We start from the raw sequence: 23415 nt of genomic DNA on the forward strand, positions 1-23415 counted from the left end.
ACTTGACCCTAACTTAACCCTTTGTTTGGCATAGATTTAAAATCAAATTGAGTTGGAGTTGCCTTAATATGACTCAATCGACCTGACAAACCCAAATGCAACTTATTCAAAACTTGATTTTAACTTTAAAAAATCTTATTATGACATCATTTTAACTTTTTAAAAAATATTAAGATAAAAAAATTTTGAATTGGTCTGAGTAAATCTAAGTTAACCTGCGAAATTCATTATTCAGGTTATTGATCCGGGTTAAATAACTTTGTTTTTGTTTTCATGAAAAAGTTTTCATTGAATTATATGAAAACAAAGAAAAATATTCTTTAAAAAAAAACTTACTAATGTTATAAAAAAAATGCCATAATTTTTTAATATATTTTTTTATTAATTAATTTTGATGAAATTTAATTGAAATAGAAGGAATCTTTACTAGGTACGGGTTCGACCATTTTTTTCAAAGAGGACAAATGTGGGCCATTGCACGGGCGACGTAAAATAGGAGGTGATGCCATGGTGTTTGACCATTTTTTTCTTGTTTTAAATGGTAAAATCATGTCGTTCATCCTAGGAAAAAAAAAAAAAACAAGAGACGCAACTTGTTGTCGGCATGTTTACCGGCCGTCTCATACTAAAAGAACTCTTTTTTTTTTTTTTCCTTTAAAAATGCATAGAAAACCCCCCTCCCGTTAAAAAAAAACCTTCAATAGTCTCAAATCAACCTTTCATTGCTCAAAAATTCAAAAATCACTCCAATTTTTTTTTTTTTAATCTAAACATTAATCTACTTTTTTTCATGAAGAATCAAAAACATTATAATAAAACTTATCAAGATCGATTTTATTATTATTAAATATTAATTAACCAATTATTTTCTCTCTCCTCCATTATTTTTAAATGAGTTTCTTTTTTTTTTTATGAACAGAAACATGAACAAAATAAAATTTTAAATAAAAATTAAAATACTAAAACTAAAAGGTTCAAAATAGGAAATGCTTAAAAAAAAAACACTGCTTCAATCAGCAATATTTTTTTTCATAGTGTAGTGTGAAAGCCAGAGTAGTGTTCGTGTTTTTTTTTTCTTGATCTTAATATGAGCAGCGTAGGGCTTCAAGTACGGATAGGGGGCAGAGTCAGCATGTCTTTCAATTTCAACATTGATGTTCCAATCAGAATATTATGTTTTTTGCTAGACAAAGTTCAAACACAGAAAGACAACTTCTTATTACCTTGCAAGAGGAGCTGTATCGGGCAGTCCATGAGTTGATGACTGGTAGCTCATCTGCTAGAATGCACAACATACATTGTATACAGACCAAATACAAAACTTAATCAATACAATTTCTTCGGGAAACAGACAACTTGCACATGCAGATTTAAGGATATAAACAATGTGCAAGCTCTCAAACACTGGCATGTGGCCCCTGTTGTCCACATTCCTCCATTTTCTGTTTCATCTTGTACTGCAAAGTTGCAGGAGCGCAGTCCAATGGCGTTTCCCCTAGAAAAGAAGCAATGCGTTAGCATGAAGTAGAATACTGGGGACCAACATCACTCACAACCAATGACAAGTAAGTTTATCTTGGATGATTTTTAAGAAATTAGAGTCCTTGGTCATCCATGCAACATCATCATTCCCTACAACCACATTTAACCTAACTTGCAAAGTGCAGTTTAACTTTCTTTGTTGCTCAAGATAACTAAAAACATGTACTAGAATATAACTCTTCAATAACAAAATGATTACTCCGTAATTCCCCTTATGACCACTTTGTATGCAACCTGAAAGAGCTATTAAGCACATTTCAAAATTTCAGAACCTTAAAAGTATGTCTGGTTGCTTTCTGCATTCAAATTCATTGAGAATTTCAGTCATTTTAAAACCGTTTCACCATAATGTCTACACATGCCTTGCAAATCTTATGTGATTCCCTTATCTAATCAAACAGTTTAATGAAACTGGGCACCATAGCAAGACATGATGCTGGATATAAGACTAATTACCTTGCGCATTCTTATAGTTCATGCTTGCCCCGGAGTCCATAAGGATGAACGCTATGTCAGTTCGATTAAATAGTGCAGCCTAAGCACAATCATCCTTTCATTAGTGTCATACTTTTTACGGAGATACAAAATATGCAATGCAGATAAAGTAAGAGATTGTTACCAGATGTAGCAAAGACATTCCTTGCTTATCACGATAATTTGCATCCACACCCTGCCAAGACATCAGAGTTTAGTTTCATTTCTCATATCTGTTTTGCATTAAAGATGGTGAATACCTCACTCAAAAGCTTCTTGACTGCAACAGTATCACCATTCTTTATGGCTTCCCTTAAACCCTAAGCAGAACACATAAATGGGCACAGATAACTGATCCATGAAACTCTTATGAAAAAGTAACACCCCTTATGACTATCATAAGTCGATTATACCTCTCCATTGACTTCATAATCCATCTGAGGTTTATCTACACCACCATTTGTAATTTGGCCATGATTGAAAACCGAACTGCAAGGTTTTCACAAGTTAATGAAGGACCTTAGTAGAACACAATTTCCCACTAACTTTAGAAGGCAGAGGCTGAGTATCTAAATGAAACGAGAAAAATGATGCAAAAATTAGATTCTAAACAAAGTAGTCATCCCCTTTCTGTCTGTCTAGTAACTTAACTCTGGTCCTAAAATGTAATTTACATTCCCTGCAACACACAACATGCATCTATTTTAGCTCCCGGTGCCCATGCAGAGGATCATATTTCATCAGATTTATGAGTCTGGAGTTGGAGTGGATGCAGCAGGTTTAGTATATGCAAGTACGAAACCCAATAGTCATTTATGAACTTATATTTCAATGTGGGACACTGTTAGATGACCAAAGGTCAAGGGTTGTAAGAAGATGACAGATGGGAGGGGGAGAGGCTAGAATCTTATTTGAATTCATTTAACAAAAGATAATGCCCAAAAAGAAAGCAAACCTTAACATAGTTAACTTCCATGATCTTGCAACTCCACCTGCCAACTTGAATCTCGCAAACCACATGTCTGCAAGACCAACAGTGGCTGACCAGTAGGCAACTAGTTTCTTTCACCACGAAGTAGTGGTATGGTGACGTATTTTCATCCAAAGTAATTTAATTCTTACTGAGTTCTAGGAAAGTTTCATTACAATTTACAAGATATCTAATACTTGGCTCCTAATTTAACTATATATTGATTCCGCAGTATCATATTATGTGAATCTTGATATTTGAGTTAGATCTTTAAAAATGGCATCATTTGTTGCACTACTAGCATGTTACCAAGATATAAGCTCAATGCTCAATGAAGAGAACAAATCTTTGCCAGGTAATTGCACCTCATTTGGATTTGCATACTAAGTCATTTTTGCTTACAACAAATCATACGTAATGTTCATTCACGTTTGGACTTCAACAGTGAACATACCTAGGCTTGCTGCTTGAAGTGGAGCCTCTGTTCTTCGGAACAGCATCTGTTTTCTTTGGTTTTGAATTCGACTGGGATGTGAAGGTGGAAGAAAGTTTTACCTGTTACGTGATGGATTAAATAAATTACCTCCATTTATGACAGAAGGATCTAAAATAATTATAGAAAAATCATACCTGCTTGGGAACCGGATCTGTTTTTGCTGCTGGTGCTTCGCAGATGCATAAAGGCATCCCACACTTACACTCTATAACACCTGCAGCAGATTGATTCTGTGTTGTTGGTTCTGGTTTTGGATGTTTTTCTGTATCAATGTCTAATCTAGAAACTTTATCTGTTATGGAATCAACTCCATCAACTTTCTCTGATCTGTGTCCAAACAAAATTTATGATAACTGAATAAATATTCCACGTAAAGAAGCAAGATTTTCATAAAGGTGAGAAAGGAAGGACAAGAGAACGAAAAAAACCTTCAGTGGCCCTAATCTACATGGAAGATAATCAATGTCTACAAACCACTGACAACTAAAGAAAAGAAAAAATGAAGTAAAAGAATATTTTAGTGTTTTCTTCTCATTTTAAGCTTTGGTATTCCTTTCAAATCTAGAGTTTAGGTTTATCTTGTTGTAAAATATTTGAATTTCATATTCTTTGGTTCAAATACTTTGTTTAGAAGTGCATATAAACTAAATTGATGGTGTAGGAATCCTGGGAGGCATATTGCAAAAATCCTAGTTGTATAATTGAGAAGCAATAAAACCTTAAAGACAAATGATTCATCATTGACAACAACAAAAATTTCATTACTTTAAAGTGTTTCAACAAGTGAGTATCCTTTTTTGTTTTAATTTAAACATAGATATTTTTTTATTACCAGTATACATGCTAAAATTTTAAATTAATATCAATTACAAGTTTGATCATATGTTTAGTATGCATGCTAGAATTCTATTATTATTTTTGTGTAGAAAGCATGTTTACTATTAACTATGCTTTTACATGCTTATAGTTTTTGTTGGACATTTTTTGTTTAACATGCTTAGTAGTCTAATATATATTTACGAACTTCAACTACATTTTCGCATAAATGGGCATACTCTTCGATAGTTTCTAATGCAATTTATGAATGGCATGACATGCTAGAACAGTTAAATTTAAGAATAAAAATAAGATCAAGTTGAGTGAATTACCGGGTAGAATTGTTAAAACAATCAGCACAAACTCTAGCATTCGAGAGTATCCCAAACTGCGGCAAAGCCTGAATTAATTAATGAACACACAATTCATACATTAAGGAATCCGCAAAAATCGACTGTCAGAAACACACACACGAGAAAAAAAAAAAAGGCAGACCATTTGATTTGACGAGTGTTCATGGCATAATGTCCTTCCGCAACAACGGCAATGATGCTACCAAAAAACATGAAAAATAAGTTAAAACAGAAGATGATAAAAATCGTGAGCAATTCTATATCAATCCATGATCGCAGCAGCAAACTAGCTTTGATCAAATCAATCCGTTCTTTTATTATCATTAGTTTTAGTTGATTCAAAAAATTATGTTATGATGATTCAATTGATGATTATATATATAAAAAAAAAGGAACAAGGAGAGGAGTTTACACGGCGACGGAAAGTGTTGAAGCTGCATTTGCAGACGTCACAGCGAGATGCTTCTTGAAAAGCTGGAGGCTCCGTTGACATCATCTACTCCGTCTCCGATCTCTTTTCTTTTTCTTTTTTTATCGGTCTCCGATTCCGATTTGGTTTCAGTTTCCAATTTCAACTTTCAATTTTCAATCTTCTGTTTGATTTTCTTCTCCTCGGATATTTTCTGTTATCGGGTTGCCCGATGGGATATGACCCGAATGCCCTGTTTCCTCATACGATGTCGTGTAAGGACTCGGAACCGTTTTGTGGTGAGTGGACAATTTTTTTTTTCTAAGCGCTCCAAACCGTCTTTAGTTCAACTTTTTTTTTATCACAAATTATAGTATACTTTCAAACGCGTGGAAAAATTATTATGCTGTTACTGTGTATATAAATTATTTATATTATAAACTATGTTGTAGACATTAAGAGCATCATGGAGAGTCTTGTCTGTTCTATTTTTTATTTTAAAAGTAGTTAGCATATAGAAGACTCAAAGATATTAAATCTAGCTCGACAATCAAACCTAATGTTATTGAATTTAACTCAATAACTAGAGATCCAAGTATATTAGATCTGATATTGCCACTAAATCTAAAAGCCACCTAAAGCTATTTGAGTCTGGCATAATCGCTAGACCCAAGACTATTTGGGTTTGGCATGACCGCCAAACCCATTGCTTTTGGGTCTGGCTGATCTAGCTTGGCCGCCAGATTTAAAACACTTAAAATATTTTCTATATTTTTTATATTTAAAAAAAATTATTATTGATCCGATACAGAGCGCGGACCAATATACTAGTTAAAATATCATTTCTTGTGGGCGACTATAATTGGCTGATCATTGTTGTTTTTTTTTTTTTTTTTTACCATTTTTAATCCCTGTATTTTTCTTAGGACCCTCTACTTTTTTTATATACTAATTGAGTCCCCGTGGTTTATGCAATATCACGAAAATGTCCATAACCTTGTCAATAGTTTGTTTGACAAAATAATCTCAAATTCTCAATGAAGAATTAATAGACATCGCTTCGTATTAAGAACATAATAGATAATTTAAAAATATTTTTATATAAATTATAGTAGAAAATAATTTTTAATGTAATATTCTTGAGTTTAAAAATTTTAATTTTTTTTATTTAAATTTTAAAATTATATTTGCTATAAATTATAAGAAACATTGTTTAGTTTTTTATATTGAAAAATTCTTTATATTGAAAAATATGAAAGGACACTTGTTATTTTCTATTGGATTAGTTTTGTTAGCCACGTTCATAAAGTTGCACGAAGTATAGGGAATTCGATCACTAAAAAAAAACAAGAAAAGCTCCTTATAAATTTTTTTAAATAATTACAAGAGAAAAAAATAGGTAAAATGATGCAAATCTCTTGATCACGTAATCAAACAATCTTTAATGGATTAGATAATAACCCGGAAAATTAAAAATTAAGTTTGATAGAACCTTAACTTAGAGATAACTCTATACTTAAGAACTTTGTTCCAGAGGTAACCCTATAGTTTAAATCTAATTTGATAGATTTGACAAAATTTGTCTAGTAACTTTGATCCTCTAAAATAATATGTTCCTGAACTCCATTTGACCTGAAAATTTACAAAAATATATTTCCATGTGTCTATTATCTCTATGTAAAATTTTAGCTCTTTTTGATGTACGGTTTAAGAGATATGTTCGATCTCGCAAAACTAGTCAGCATACATTTTAAAGCCAAATTCGGATCTGATTTAGTTCGTATCATCCTCCCCTCTTTAAAAAAATTTGACCTTGAATATGTATCATGAGAAACATCTTCTAATTTCAACAAATCAGTACCAAGCCAAAGAATAACATCATCATCAAAACCAAGAAAAACCTTGTTAGCAAAGAAGGTCTCTTTAATATACAAGCTCTCATTTTCAACCATTTTCTCCTTCTTCAATTTCAATTGCTCCTCATTTATTTGCTTAGGTTTTAAAGATACAAGAGTTATAGGTCTTTTATTCATCTTATAGGAATATATATTTGTCACCCCATCATACATAACTCTCCTGTCATGGTCTACCAGGTAACAAGTGATTAGCTTGCATTGGCACAACATCACATAACACCTCATCACAATATTTACCAATAGAAAAAGTAATCAAAACCTGCTTATTCACTTTCACTTGACTACCATTGTCGCACGTGGCAGGAGTTGATCGCCTAGTTGTTTGATTCAGGGTCGCTAGGAGACCTAGGTGGACTAGTCTTATATGAAATTTTAGGGTAAGAGACTAATTGTGGTTAGAAAAAGTATTAGCACCTCAAACACATCTTACCTAAGATAAGGTGCATTGTTTAGTCAAAATGTGGCTTAAAGGTATTGATGGGTTCCTAACCGATGATTCGTTTATGGCTTAAAACAAAGATTTATGCTTATGAATAAATCTATTATTTTGAATTTATTATGGGCTTGTAAACCCAAATAAGTTCTTATGGGAAAAAATTCATGTAGGTGCTCTAACAGAGTTAACCTATCTTGGAAGGCAAAATGATTTTCTGCAATTCATAAATTATAGTGAAAAATACTCCTAATAAAAATTGATGAATATCCAAAATAATTTTAAGAATTTTGTAATCAACTTTTGATATTTAAATATCAGCCTACTTATAAGTCCAATATTTATATAAGAATGTTGACCATTAATTCTCATAAATTTATTTTTAGGGTTTTTGAAATATTAGCCAAATTCTAATTGATTCAATAAATTGATTATTAAATCCCAAAAATGCATGTAAAGATATTTTTTGAATTTTTGTGTATATAAAAAAAATACAAAATCATACCATGTATTTTTTTTAAGCCAAAATATGATTTTTATTTTTTGAGAGACTTGCTCGTATGCACACCAAATAAAACACTTTTTTATTATTTTTTTAATGAGAAATGTTTTTAGAAATTTTGAATTTCTTAAGATTTCAATGAAAAATAGGTGTTTTAATAACAAGTCAGTATCTTATAATATAAATTTATAGTCTTGATATTAAATAAAATTGTTGAAAAACATGCAAAGGACCTACAAATTTTTAAATTGATCATTGAGATTTTTTAGATTTGTTTTGGAATTTATATAAACAAGCCCATTTTTATTCAAAACGAACTATTAAAACAGGCTTAAGGACGTGTTTGTCAAACATGTTCTTAAGCCTAATTTCCTTTTATTAAAACAATAACAAACCAGAAAAAGTCTTAGCCCATTAACCCAACTAGGTTGACCCGAAATTTTTTATTTGACCATAAACCGAACTAAAAATCCTGATTTGACCCGAAAAACAACCCAAAACAAAACCAAAGCCAAAAAATAGATTAAACACAAAAAAAAACTAAATAATTCTTGAGCAAAATGGATCAAACACAAAATAAATAACGAACGTGAACATTCATAACAAACCTAGTCGCATGACTCTCAAATCAGACCATATATGGACAAACCAAGGACACAGACATGTTGGAAATCAAGCAAAGATCATTAATCTAGCATTCATTCACTCCGATTATCATTCAAAAATCACGATTTTGTCAAAATGGATTTCAGTTCAAAACTAAAACCCTAGGATTAAAACCCCTACAAAAACATGTTATTCATGCAAAAAAAAACCCTAGATTATTAATTAATTAAGTATAAATAAAGGTTTGGTGCAAAGGTATTGACCAAAATTGGTCCAAGTCCGGGGCTAAGCCAATGTTCTTCTTAAGAACATGAAGAACATTGCCCAGAAACCCAGCAAAAACCTAGTCATTGCCCAACATTGCCAAGCCTTAGAAATGAGCATTTTATGACTTTAAACACACTGCTCTTAATCCTCACAACCCACATTGTCAATACCAAGTATAGTTGAATAAAAAAAACTAACAAAAGACATCAAATCAGCACAAATATGCATTAAATTCCAACTTCATAACTATAGCCTCAATAACAGTCAACAAAAATATCAAATTTCGATTCAAAACTGATTCTTTGAACACTTGGAACCCAACCCATGCTCAGGAACCAAGAACATCCATTAACAAAATAGAAAAGACATCAAACATTCACTACCACCTTTTGGCAAAATCCAAAACTACCTTATTTTATCAAAATCAGTCACAAATATATTGTCTTGACACTTAGTAATATCAACAACAACTTCAAATAATATTTAAATAATAAAAACAATATTTTTATATATTAATAAAAAAAACTAGAAAGCATCATAACACTAAAACAAGTTCAAAAAACATCAAAAGATGTTTAAACATTAAAAAAGCATGAATGGGCAGACCACATGGACTTCACCTTTAAGTTTTTACATTGTTATACCTTCTCCAAGCTTGCTACCTATAGATTGCTGGTTTTTTCTTCTTTTTTCCTTTCATTCTTTCCCTTTCACTCTCTTTCTTTCCAAAGCTTGTTAGACCTTCTATGTTAGGCTCTTGAACCTTTACAATAGGGTCTATTAACAAAGTATTTCCCCATATTCCCCCCTTTTCTCCTCTTTTTTAGTTCTGATTTTCAAGGGTATTTATAGGATTTTTTGGTTTTTTTTGTGGATTCCCTAAAAAAATTGATCAAAGCTTAGCCTTTTAATCAAAGTGAGAGGGTTCTGGACAAAAGCTAATAGATGGAAGCTTTTGTACTAAACTGGTTTTGCAATGGTTGTTTTGGTTTAAGGGTACTTGGTGATTTTGTTAGACTTAGAGGGCAATGAGCTATTTATGACCTTTTGATATTGATAGGGAAGTGTTAAAGTCATTGATAAGAACTCTTTGAGAAGCTTTAAGTGTGAACACATGAAAAAAAATGGATGGTTTTTGAAAAATAGATGTCATAGTCAAGGCTGACTAGGTTGACCACTTTCGAGGCTTTGCCAGAGCAACTCTAATGTAAATGTCATCGTAAACCACCTGAAATTGGTAGATGAGGTGCACACCTTTTGTTTGGATCCAACCTTACTCAATTTGGAGGTCTGTACCTTAACATTCATTCGTTCAAAGGTGTCAACTCGATCAACATAAAATTTAAAAATGCAAGGAAAGCTGATCGGGGACAAGATGCGTGGAGACTTTTATGGAAGAATTGGAGTGTGAATGTCCAATTTCATAGGCATTGAGTTGTAGAAGGGGTGTTTCTGAGTTGAATGATGGTGGTTACAACTCTTGAGATGATGAGAAACACCACATTCATTCGTTTAAACATGCTCACTTAATCATCCAAAATTGTCAATGAAGGAGATAAACAGTGGGTGAACGACATTTTGTCTGGGTTAAAACCTAAAAAATTAAAGTTTTTTAATTTTGAATTTGGCCAATTTCAATTTGGTTCCTACTCTTTTAATTGCTTTTAGATGCACCCATAATTATCTCCCAACTTTCAATTATATGCAATTGCACCCCTACTAAATTCAAATATCATCTTTAGAGTTCGACGCCTTTTACAGACGAGTCCTTAATTTTCAATTTATTCAATTTCATCCTTAATTAACCATCAAAATTTCAATTCCTTTCAATCGGACTCCTGATTTGACCAATTTTTACTCCTGAAATTGTACGCCATTTATGGGTTAGTCTTTGGTCTTAGGGATATGCAATTAAGTTCTTAATTGACCTCCAAACTTTATTTTTTTTCACAATCAAGCCCTTAATTTGACCAATTAAACATTTCAAAGTCTAATGTCAATCCCCAAACTTCAATGTCTTTCATTTAACACCCAAATTGACTCCAAAAATTGATTTTCCGTGCAAACAAGTTCTCAATAAAATTAATTAAGCTTACTAAAATTCTCATTGAGTCCTTAATCATCCAAATTTGTATTTCTTTACCCCAAATAAAAATATTTTTACCAATAAAGCTTTTTTTAGTCAAAATTGGGTTGCTAATTTTGTTAATCTTATACATTTTGATCATTCAAATTTTCCACTTGTCGTTTTGGTCCTCTACCACCAACTTGAGAAATCTTTTAGGATTTCTTCTTGTATTTTTAGGTTTTCTTCTTTTTTTGGGTAAAAATAAGTAACAACAACCATCATTCAACTATTATAATTTATAAGGTATGCGATGTTTGGTAGTGTGCAAGTTCGACTTTTTCACCAATTCAATAGTAGCTACATTAGTGCAACTATCATCATCTATAATTAAGATACATACCTTATTATAAACACGGCATGTCATGTGAAATATTTTCTCCCTCTGACTTTTTCAATTATCCACATTGACATGTATATTTAGTGCTCTCCACCACAAGTGTTTCTCTTTCAACTGGATACTCAACACAAACATCATCAGCATCCTTTAATGGTGACATCTTCTCTTATTCATCCATATGAATTGTTTCTTAACCTTTTGATGTGGGATAATTATACTACACTTCATGCCTCATAATTTTTATAGCCTACAACCGCAATGATTATTTCTTAACTTTTTGATATGAGATAACTGTATTACATTTCATGCTTCACATTTCTTTTTTATAGTCTATATTCACATGAATTGTTTCTTATTTTTTTTTTATGTTGGATAACTATATAGCCTACATGGATTATTTTTAACTTTTCGATGTGAGATAACTATAGTACACTTCATATCTACTTTATAGCATACATCCACGTAGATTGTTTCTTAACTTTTCAATGTGGGATAATTATACTACACTTCATGTCACATAATTTTTTATAGCTTACATCCACATGAATTTTTGATGTGGGATAATTATATATAGCCTATATTCATATGAATTATTTTTTAACTTTTCAATATGGGATAACCATATTACACTTCATTTTTTTTATAGCTCACATTCATTATTTTTTAAATTTTCAATGTGAGATAACTATATATATCATACATCAACATGAATTGTTTTTTAAGTTTTTGATGTGGGATAACTATATTATATTTTTTATAATTTACAACCATATGAATTGTTTTATAACTTTTTAATGTAAGATAGCTATACTACATTTCATGCCTGATATTTGTTTTATAACTTTCATTCACATGTATTGTTTTAATTTTTTTTATGAAATATTAAAATTTAAAACTTATTATTTTATTTTTATTTTTTCAGGTTGATTTAAAACTCGTTCTCTTAAGCCCTGTTTGTTTGCTGAAAAATAGTTTCCTTTTGGAAAGTGGTTTTCTTGGGAAGTGAATTCTTGGAAAGTGAATTATTTTCCGATGTTTGGTAGTGTCATGGAAAATAAGTTGGAAAACACTTTCCAGTGTTTGATTATATTATGGAAAATGAGCTGGAAAATAGTTTATTAATGTTTTGTTTTTTAAGTTTATTAAAATAATAAGGAACAAATCCTACAAATTAAAAAGTTGAATGATAATGAAATTGAAAAAATTGTATCTAATTTCATAAATTATCTCAAATAAAATAAATAATAATCAAAATAATAGAGATCAAATCTAACAAATAAACAATTTAAAAGATGATGAAATTAAAATAATAATAATTACAATTTCATAAATTATTTCAAATAAAATAAGTAACAATAAAAAAGAATGAAGACCAAATTTGATAGATAAAAATTTTCAATAGACCAAAAAAATGATAAAAGAAAAGAAAATAACAATTATAAAAATAAGGACCAAAGTTAATATAAAAATCAAATTAAATCAAATTTTAAGAGATGAAATTAAAAAAAAAATTCAAACAAAATATATATCAATCAAAAGTTTGAGGACCAAATTTGATATAATCAGCAAATAATATGATTTTTCTAAATTTTTCACAATTTCTGGAAAGTATTTTCCGTCAAAAATAAAAAAAAAATACTTTCCTAGAAATCAAGTTAATTTTTTTTAACTAAAAAATATTTTTCATTTACTAATTTTTTTGATAACAAATAAATTCATGAAAGTTTAAAAAATAATTTCTACAACATATCTTTCCAAACAAACGAACACCACCTTAGCTGTCTTGGTCCCATACCAATTTTTATAGCTAAGAAAAACACACAAGATGATTAAATTAAATTTGTTCCATGTGCGATGATGAATTTCTCTAGCATTTTTTGTGAAGAAAAATCCTAACAAGTGGTGGTGAGCTGTACATGTGTGTAGGAAGGAGGACAGAACCATTAATGGGCACAAAAAGAAGGCAGAAGAACAGACAAAGGGTGAGAAATTAGAATTGCCACGTTTTAAATTCCTCAAAGCACATAACCACTAAATATGATTGACTGATATTTTATTTAAACTTGGGTCAGGTCAAGGTGGAGGACAAGGAGGCCGGAGCTGGTTTCTTTCTTTCTTTCTTTCCTTCCATTTTCACATGAAATTTCCCTTTACAAATACAACAACAAGAGATTGAATTTCTTTTGTTGTCTCCGATCTGGTTTCAATGGAGGCTCAACAACCTGATTCTCGTAAGGAAATGAAGCCACGAGAAGATATGGAAGTGAAGAAGGAGCAAGAGGTTATGGGATCTTGCAAGGAAGGTGCTGGCTTGTTGGAGAAAAATGGGGTTCATCATCTTTGGGCACCCAGTTACTGGTATGAATCTACTCTTATAAACTAGAAAAAAGTTTCAATTTTTTTTCTGTTTTTGGTTGGAAAAAGTCTTAGTTTTTTTGTTGGCTCATAGAGGAAACAAAGGGGAAATGGAAGATGGGATCTGTTTTTTTTGTGAAAAAAATGTCGGTAGTGGAAATTGAAAGCGAGCTACTGAGTGCCTGAAAAGGCACTTAAATAACTTGAGAGCTTTCTTGTTTATTGTTTCTAGATTTTAAGAAAAAGGAAAGAACTTGTGTTCATGGTGTTCTTGTTTTCAATTTTTGAATTTAATTAATAATTTATTATAATTTTTATATTTTGAATGAAATACTAAATTATATAATTAAATTTAAATATATTATTTGGAATACATTTGGAGTTAAATTGATTTAATAATTTTGAATATTCTTTTTTAATTTAAAATTTTTTGGTATGTTTTTTTAGTGAATAAGTTGTTTATAAACAAAATATTACGTTGAGCTTTCTAATGCTAGCCTTTAACATGGAGCTTTTTTCATATTGGAAAGTTATTTGATTATATTTTGTAATGCAAACGATGTGTTTCTCATTGAACCATAATCATGTTGATTGTCATGCTCTGAGCAACAAGAAGCATCCATCATTTTGTTAGGTTATCAACTATCATACATGCGGCAAAAACAATAAAACAAATTTATTTAAAAGTTTTGGAAACTTATTAGGCAGATATAGAATTGTTTAATAATTTATTACTTGAAAATCTGATCATATTCGACTTTAAATAATTTTTTAAAAACTGAGCTATTGTAAACCACAAGTCGTTCAATTGTTCGGCCTTTAATTGTAATTCATATGAACCACCAGTGAGAAATTTTCTAAATCCATATTTAGAAGAGAGAGATTAGAATGCCTAGAGTGCTAGCTCTTTATTTTATGAATTACGTTGTTTTTCTGTTTAACAGACAACCTTTTAAAAAATAAAAGGCATAACTTTATATTTATAGAATATTCTATAAATATTATAAATGATAAAATATCTATTTGCCTCTTAAATAATATACATATATTATTTAAAGATAATTTTAGAAATTTAATCAATCAAGTTCCTACTTGATTATTTTAAGGCTAAAATTACAATCTCTAAATTAAATACATTCTAGTGTTTAATTTCTAAAATTATTTTCAATCAAATCACACTTAATTAATTATTTTTATTTAATTTTTGACTAATGATTCTTAATTAACTTGAGAGCTTTCTTGTTTATTGTTTCTAGATTTTAAGAAAAAGGAAAGAACTTGTGTTCATGGTGTTCTTGTTTTCAATTTTTGAATTTAATTAATAATTTATTATAATTTTTATATTTTGAATGAAATACTAAATTATATAATTAAATTTAAATATATTATTTGGAATACATTTGGAGTTAAATTGATTTAATAATTTTAACAATTTCTTTTAATTTAGAATTGTTTGGTGTGTCTTTTAAGTGAATAATTTGTTTATAAACAAAATATTATGTTGAGCTCCCTCCTGCTAGCCTTCAGAGCTTTTTTCAAGGCATGCCATTGGCTTATATTTGATTATATTTTGTAATGCAAAGAATGTGTTTTGTTGTCTACTCTCTCACTTTTTCTCTTAATAAAGTTTTCTTCCTTTAGTAGAAAAAAAGAAACATTATAAAATAAACAGATAAAATATAGAAAAATAAAATAAAATGACTCAACTTGCAATTATCCATGTTAATTATCAAACAAAGTAGAGAGCAGTACTTTGAAACCCATTGAACCATGATCATGCCGATTATCATGCTCTGAGCACTAAGAAGCATCCATCATTCTGTTAGGTTCTCAAATATCATATATGCATGCAGTAAAAATAATAAAATAAAATTATTTAAAAGCTTTTAGAAACTTCTTAAATAAATCTGGAGTTGTTTAAGAATTTTTTACCTTAAGATTTTATAATATTCAATTTTAAATAATTCTTTAAAAGTTGAGCCGTTGTAATCCACAAGTTATTTAATGATTGGTCTTCAATGGTAATCTACATGAACCACCAATAATTTTTTTTCTAAATTCATGTTTAGAAGAGAGAGATTAGAATGCCTAGAGTGCCAACTCTTTATTTTATGAATTACATTGTTTTTCTGTCTAACCAACAACCTCTTTAAAATAAAAGACATAATTTTATATTTATAGAATATTCTATAAATAAATGATAAAATATCTACTTGCCTTTTAAATAATATACATATATTATTTAAAAGATAATTTTAGAAATTTAATCAATCAAGTCCCTCCTTGATTATTTTAAGACTAAAATTACAATCTCTGAATTAAATACATTCTGGTACTTAATTTTTAAAATTATTTTCAATTAAATCACATTTAATTAATTATCTCTATTTAATTTCTGACTAATGAATTCTTAATGTATGTGACTCATTAGATTTCTAATATGTTGGCCCGAATATAAATTATAATTCTAAATAAATAGAATTAATAAATCAAACAATTTAATTTATTATCAATTTAATAATTGATTAATTTATATTTTAAGATTAAGTGCACTGTCAAGCAACGTGTCATGATTCCTCAAATATTAGGAAAATTATAAGTAGTTTGACTTAACCTTTTAGTATCTGGTTTCTCAATGTAATTATTATCTATTCATCAATAATGTTCTGATTTAGATATTTTAGCATGAAGTGTGTTTGTTATGTCAAATCATATTTGTTAACAACATTATAGTCATTGATATTTTGAATAAGATTTGAAACTCTTTTCAAATCTTATTTCACTTTGTACAAGGATTTGACAATCAATACTATTTGAGAACATATATAACATTTTTTTCTAATTCATCTAGGGTGATGAATTCTCTCTTGATCACTAAAATACTTTTATATAGTTTATGTTATATTCAATGTCTGTCAATTTGTTATCTTTACTAAGATAACGTGTAACATGATCAAAACATAACATTTTCTATTTAAAATAACTTAATAATTTTAAGTCTAACGATAACTTACACAACCATCACGTGAGCCTTTCTATAGACATATGTGATATCTCTATATATAATTCTCATGCGAGTCAGTTCAATATACATGTCTTATGACAAGCACCTACATATTAGTTATATGTATCTTTTATATCTTAGCTTATGAGAACATCTGCTTCCTTTCATAAAAGAAAGAACATGATATGTATTAGTCTCTATGGATTTAATAAATATATAGTATTTAAGAGAGCATCGATAAGGAACATTAACAAAATCATTATCATTAGCATAAAATTCTTTTACAGATTTAAATCCAACAACTTCGCATTTATAGTAGAAAGAAGAACATACCTCGTAGATAGTGTATCAAACACTATATTTTCTTTACTTGCTTGTATTTGATCAGATATCAATAAATTCTATCCAGTTGGGATGTTGTTGATTCAATTTATTTTATCTTTTCCCGTATTTCAATAACCGAATGAATTACGAATTCTTTCGTTCACAAGTGTTGTTAAGTCTCTAAATTCTTCACCAATGCCAAGGAAAAATTGAAATCGTTACTAACTTTATCTTGTTGCCTCGATCACAAACATGCATTAACTTTTGCACGAAGAATGTGTTTGGATAGCTCAAAGTCTCGACAATTAACTCTTGTCTTCTAGTAAAAAAAACAATATCGGTGAAGATGTGTTACGCACCGTTTCACGTGAGGTTTGTAATTTTCCATGAATTTCTCATTTACAACGACGAAACTTTGTTTTTTAGACAATGATGAAAATTTTAAATTAAATAAAAAGACTAATCTATCCTCTTATAAAATATAACACACCGATAACATATCAGTTACACAAAATTTCTGAATGTATTATGGTTTTATCAAATCCACGAATTAGATTCCTTTCTCTCTCTAGAAAACAAATCCCCATCTCTCCTGATTGAAACAAATTAGGGTTTATCCAAATCCATAAATTTTTGCAGTAGTAACCATGGCTTCCGATTCAATCAACGCCTCAATTCGTTCTGTCCCGAAAGATTTCGGCAAGAAGAAGAGGGTATATGGAGGAAGTAGACGCTTTTCTCATCATTCCAGGGAGGTCAGTTCTTGAATGAGATGACAAGAAATTGGCAACAAGTATCATAGATGTATATTTTCAATTCTTTTTTTTGAGATTGAATCAAAACTATCAATTCTTTTTTTTTTTTTTTAAGTTTTTCATAGATGTATATTTTCAACTAGACATATTATAAAAATAAAATACAACAATTCAATAATATATAAAATATAAATGAGAGATTTTCTACTAAATATTTCTTTCTTTGATAGATATACTTCCGACACTATTAATGAGAGATTTTGCTTATTTAAGTCATTTAAATGGTAAACACATGCCAGACAAGTTCAACATAATGTAATGACTTATCTTTGGTTTCTTCAGGCCCATGACAATGGCGACTTCTAGACCAAATGTCACCATTCCTACTCCAGATCAGCTCACCATCTTCTATGGTGGAAGTGTTGTTGTGTTTGATTCAATTCCTGCAGAAAAGGTCTTCCCTCACTAAAACTTTCAACACTTGAATAAATTTCTACATGTGGGATTCCATTCTAACTCTCTACCATGTCCATTTAGGTTCATGAAATTATGCTTATTGCTGCAGCTGCTGTCAAACCTGGTGACATGAAAAAGAGTGGTTCTCCTACTGGTACACCAGTTCTTACAAGGTCTCCTTCAATGCAAAGCACTGCTGCACCCCAGGGCCAAACATATAGTCGTCAGAATTCCATCTGCAGAATGCAAGCTGGTAATGGTTATAGAACATGACTGAAACACAGCTAATGTTCGAATTCAAATATTTTATTGCTCTTTATCTTCTATGACGAATATTGCTTAATGATTCTCATTTTAATTCCATTTTTTTTTTGGTTTTAGAGTTGCCTATTGCGAGGAGACAATCCCTGCAGCGTTTCTTCAAGAAGCGACGGGACAGGTAACTGTTTGCGTTTTGAATTTCTCTGTCCCTCTGTCTGTCTGGAATCTTATACTTCAAAACAACACGTAACTTCATGATTTTGTATCTGGCATTGCATCCAAGTTGCTGTGCTCTTATGTGTTTAATGGTTCCACGATGCACAAATACATCATCCGGGCTGCTAGACCCTCGTTTTTAACTTTGTTAATTCAGGTTGGTGAGCAAAAGTCCATATCCCACTTCGCCAGCAGGAAAAGAGGCAGACACCACAGAACCTGGTATTAGTGCCGCACCTCCACCAGATGCAGGTTGCTTTGGAAAACCTCTAGCATCAGAAGAACTTCAACCGAAGGTTGCTGCCAACGTTGTTTGACCAATGCTAAGGGCTTCTCATTTATCATGTAAAACTTCTATCGTATTAGGTTCTTAACATTGTCGTATTATTCGTGCAAGATGTCAAGTGCACCGGTGATGATGATGTTTTAGTTGCTTTTGTATGTATTGGACAACATGTACAATTTCTCATTGAAACTGATGGTATTTCGTTCACAAGTCTGCCCCTTACTGCCAAAGGCACTTGGAATATCTTCTGAACCAGCGCCGTGAGGATATGAACTGCCGTAAACAAGTGATATAATTGATGTGTGGTTTGCTTGTTAATGTACCCTCATCAGTGTTGTGCCACCCTATTGGAAGACCTTTTCATGCAAATTACGATCAGTCAATGATTTTTTAGACTGGCCATGCAGATGTGAATGCAGAGAATTGTACCAGATGAGCTCCCTCATGTTGTTCTTGATGAAGATAGGGTCCGTTAACCAATTTCGTGCACATGAAGTCACTTCGCCTTATAATTTGACCTCTGATATCTGTTAAAGCAACGCTATATGGGCTGGACTATAGCCTCAACGAGCTCCAGCAATTCCCCTCTCGAGTGTCCTGGCTTGAACTTCCTTGGACAGGTTGCTGTGCTACTGCCAGGGTCGATCGTAAAATGCATCTATCTGCTCGTTTATCCCTCCGAACTCCAGTTTCTTTAAGAGGTTGATCTGGATATTCCCATCCACAAACCGTTGCTCATATTCATCGTACTCATTTGCATGGTATCGAGCAGCATTACCGAATTCCCCTTCCTCTCCTTCCCCGTCTCTGTTAGTAGAGATGACAATGAATATGTCAGAGGTTTGGGGACTGGAAAGCTAAAGGAGGAAGAAAGCTATAAAGTGGTCGATTCAATCGCTCGAAGTCCTGCACAAGAAGAAAAGAGAGAAGTTAGAAAGGTCAGAAAAAGTGGAAGAGAAAGGGGCAGGTATGAAGGGTCAGGATGTTACCTGGGAATGGGAGAAACAGATGGACAGTTGGATGGAAAGGAAGACTGCATGGAGGACACGTGGATTCCACTCAGGAAACAAACGACATATCAAGCACAGACAGTCCAAGCAACGACAGCGTTTCAAGAGTCAAGCAAAAGACAGCAACAATTAAGGAAAACAGATGATAAAACAATCAGAAGATTGAAATAGCATGGTTTTATGTTTAAGAGTATTTATGATTGTTTTTTAAAGTGTTTTTATTATTATGAAAGGTATTAAAATAATAAATTTTATTAAAAATATAATTTTAAATAAAAATAAATAAATTTTGGTCAATCTTCGTTCGAGCCGCACTGGGTGTTTAAGAGATATATTTTTGCTAAAAGTATAACAATCCATCCAGGACGTTTAAAATTTCAATTTCAATTTTGCATTAATTATATTTCTTTAGTATAAATTACAGAAGATTAGGGGAGGATTAAGTAGGAAATGTTTTTGAACAAATCACATGACACAGAAGGCCCGAGCTACTTCGAATGTGTGAAAAAACTGTTTACTTTATTTATAATTACACCTTTATCTTTGTCTACTCCATTCTTATCCACAAATAAATCTCATAATTCTCCCTAGATTTAATTCTTTCCCTTTTCTATTACAATTCTAGAAACCCTAAATTTCTCAATTTGGGAATTATTTTACAGGTTTGTTTCAAAATTAGTATCAGAGCAGGACTATCCAGGAAGCATGGCAGAAGGAACCAGAGTCTCACAACTCTTGGAGACGGTAGCATCGATGAAGCAACAACAACAAGAGCAGCAATGAAGAGAGGATTGAGGCCCAATAACATCGAGACCCAATATGATGGCCACTACCTGAGTTGATTCCAAAATAGGTTTTGCCTATATAGAAATTGATGCCAGCACAGCTGAAAGAAAAAAACAAGGACAGAGGGCTTTGCTTTAAGTGGAATGTCAAATGGGCCTTGAGGCATAAATATGATTGCTTAAATTATTCTTAATTGATTTTTTTTTTAAATTTTCATAGCTTAAAATCTCATTTGTTTTGAATTGATATATATATATAATTTATTTCGGTTTGATATTTGGTGGATTTATCATGGTTTCAAACAAACACCTTGATGTTTAGATAATACTCAGTTTTACAAACATCTATTTTTAATGGTATAATTAAATAAAAAATAGTTTTGGAAAAAATAAAGTTATTAAACCAAGTTGAATCTAATTTCAAGCTCACATATTATATAATTAAATATAAAATAGTCTTGAAAGAAAAATAAAACGTGAAGGAGTCCATAATCCAGGTAGCAAGTTTATAGAAAGCAACGAAATCCTAATTGATTCAATATATCATTGTTTCAGTGCTTAAAAACTTGTGTCGTTTCTAGATTTTGACTTTTAATTTTAATTTTTTTTTTAAAAAAGCTTGTTGACAAGTCAATCTAATATTGTGAATGTCATCATCCACTGCCATGCCATGAATTCTTGGTGTTGAAAATAGCAATTACTGTAAAATTGTGCTGCAATCAATGAATGCACGCAATTGCTTCAGATCGATAAGCAATTTGAAAGAAAAACTGCTACCTGCAGAACAACTGCAGTATCTCTCTTTCATTAATCAAGGAAACGTGCCAACTTTCAATGATAAACGAAGTTCAATTCTATTATGCACGCATTAGATTTTCTATTTTGTGTTCAAAGGAAAGAAAAAATTATAATTTTAGACGCCCTGACAAAAATTGATCCCTGCAAAACATTTCCCCGGTGCCACTTATGAGATAACCAAGTCAAGGAAATTTCCATAATCTTGACGCCGGGAAGTGATGCTCTTCATTCTGCTGCCTTCACTTTCTCAATGAGATCTGCAGCATCTTGAACAGTTGTAATGTTCTCCTTTCCACCTTCGCCAAATTGTTCTTCCAAAGCCATCATTATCTCCACCTGAAGAAATTTACAGCTCAGTTTATACATGGTTCAGCTCCTGAAGTGATATTTCAAAAGCCGTCACACTATTAAATTATACTCTTCGTCAATCTCACGTTCAATTTTCTCTATCCCTTTCTAGTTATCCGAGGCCTACTCTATTATGGTATAGTAAAGAGATAGAAAACTACCGTGTCAAGGGAGTCAGCACCCAATCAGCAAACTTGATTTCAGGAGTCACTGTGCTCACATCAACAGACAATTGCTTAGCAATGGTGTTTTGGACGGTTTCCAGGGTTTCAGGTAGAGCCTAGTCATTTAAATATTGCACTCTGTAAGCATCACAAAATGGCATAAAACGAAGTTACAAAGAAAACAAATGGCAGGGAACGAGGAACCGAAACTTCTTACGGAGCATGAAATTGCGGTCTTGAAGAATCTAGACCTGGCAGAGGAAATGCTAGCTGCGTTTGAGAATTGGATTTTCTGGACATGTTTTGAACCGAAAAATAGAGAACCTCCCTGCATTATGATTAATATTTGCATCAGTTATTTATTAATAAAAAAAAAATTACCATACCTTTCATAACATAATTAGAAAAGGGAAGTGTCCCTAGCATTAACAGAGAAGCTCTTTTGCTGAATAGCAGTGAAGGTGGCCCTAGTAGTGGTGGGCAGGGCCACCAGTGGACATGTAGGGGTTGCAAGGAAGCTGGCCATATTCGCTGTTCAACAGTTGAAACCCCAAAAAATGCAAACAAAAGTTATTTGAAACAAGAAAGTGACTTGATCAAGTTTGAAGTTAATTCATGTATATATACGGAGCTTCTATGAACTAGCTCCCAGGAGACAGGGGAAGAGGTGATGATTCCAATGTATGTTTTTGTCGTATAGGCCCTGGAGTAGGGCGGTCTCTCCCATGTCGCCCGTCTGCTTATTCAAAGCAGTACTAGCTTACACTTAATGAATAAATTACAGCCAATGCCAAATTTAGTTTCTTACCGTCTGATAAACTACGGGGTTTTAAGTTGGTAGAATCACGTGAAACAATTTAAGGTCGATTCAATAATTTGATATTTTATTATTGTAATTTTAAGGTGTTAATCTAATTTGGGATGACCAAACCTTCTCTTAGATACACCTGTGTTATTGGATCTACACCTTTGCTAAGCCATTCATATTGTCTATGCAAGTCAGATTTCTATCTAATTATCCAATCTAAATACTCAGAACTTTTAGCTTCCACGAGCTAGATTGCATCAACTTTCCAATTGTTTTTGTTCCAAAATTGTGTTTGCAAACCACCTTTATTTGCTTGCAGTTTGGATTCAACACGTTTAGAGAACCAAGATAGTTTGACTCTCATTTTCATACAAGAATCCACCCGTGTCATGCATATGCATCTATTATTAGCTAACCTTCTACCCTCACCTAGCAATGCTTCAAGTGCCCCTGCACCATTGTTTTTTGTTTCCCAACCACTATCCATTTTACTACATGACTAAATCTGATCTATCTGTTTCATACATTGAACATCAACATTGATATGATACTGTTAGAGAATAAAATCTTCATAATTTAGGGAATTGTATATACGG

General features: G+C 31.5%; 2 protein-coding genes and 1 long non-coding RNA gene across 4 annotated transcripts; 1 reads left to right on the forward strand and 2 right to left on the reverse strand.

Annotated features, from left to right (window-relative positions):
• Nucleotides 1-1135: 1135 nt before the first annotated feature.
• On the reverse strand, nucleotides 1136-5396 carry LOC7463778 (vacuolar protein sorting-associated protein 27). The gene is made up of 10 exons (XM_002324171.3): nucleotides 5064-5396; nucleotides 4794-4850; nucleotides 4631-4698; nucleotides 3617-3809; nucleotides 3441-3541; nucleotides 2430-2505; nucleotides 2277-2336; nucleotides 2162-2212; nucleotides 1999-2077; nucleotides 1136-1495 (listed from the first exon to the last, which is right to left on the reverse strand). Exons 1-10 carry the CDS (start codon nucleotides 5145-5147, stop codon nucleotides 1398-1400), a joined length of 867 nt encoding a protein of 288 aa, XP_002324207.1. The 5' UTR covers nucleotides 5148-5396; the 3' UTR covers nucleotides 1136-1397.
• Nucleotides 5397-13212: 7816 nt separating this feature from the next.
• LOC7476687 (protein TIFY 3) lies at nucleotides 13213-19116 on the forward strand. 2 transcript variants are annotated; one of them, XM_002324750.4, is made up of 6 exons: nucleotides 13213-13231; nucleotides 13322-13607; nucleotides 18030-18141; nucleotides 18225-18396; nucleotides 18525-18582; nucleotides 18778-19116. In XM_002324750.4, the coding sequence occupies exons 2-6, from the start codon at nucleotides 13456-13458 to the stop codon at nucleotides 18935-18937; spliced, it is 654 nt and encodes a 217-aa protein (XP_002324786.1). In that variant the 5' UTR covers nucleotides 13213-13231; nucleotides 13322-13455; the 3' UTR covers nucleotides 18938-19116. The 2 variants fall into 2 exon arrangements, with proteins under 2 accessions (XP_002324786.1, XP_024445267.1); XM_024589499.2 differs by lacking the exon at nucleotides 13213-13231 and adding an exon at nucleotides 17572-17687 and having other exon boundaries at nucleotides 13460-13607.
• A 2414-nt stretch (nucleotides 19117-21530) lies between these two features.
• Nucleotides 21531-22628, reverse strand: LOC7463777 (uncharacterized). Its single transcript, XR_002978937.2, has 3 exons — nucleotides 22229-22628; nucleotides 22009-22127; nucleotides 21531-21835 (listed from the first exon to the last, which is right to left on the reverse strand). It is a non-coding gene; the product is annotated as an uncharacterized LOC7463777 (long non-coding RNA).
• Nucleotides 22629-23415: the final 787 nt, after the last annotated feature.

The sequence above is a fragment of the Populus trichocarpa genome, chromosome 18 (genome assembly GCF_000002775.5).
Source record: "Populus trichocarpa isolate Nisqually-1 chromosome 18, P.trichocarpa_v4.1, whole genome shotgun sequence".
Classification (NCBI taxonomy): Eukaryota; Viridiplantae; Streptophyta; class Magnoliopsida; order Malpighiales; family Salicaceae; genus Populus; species Populus trichocarpa.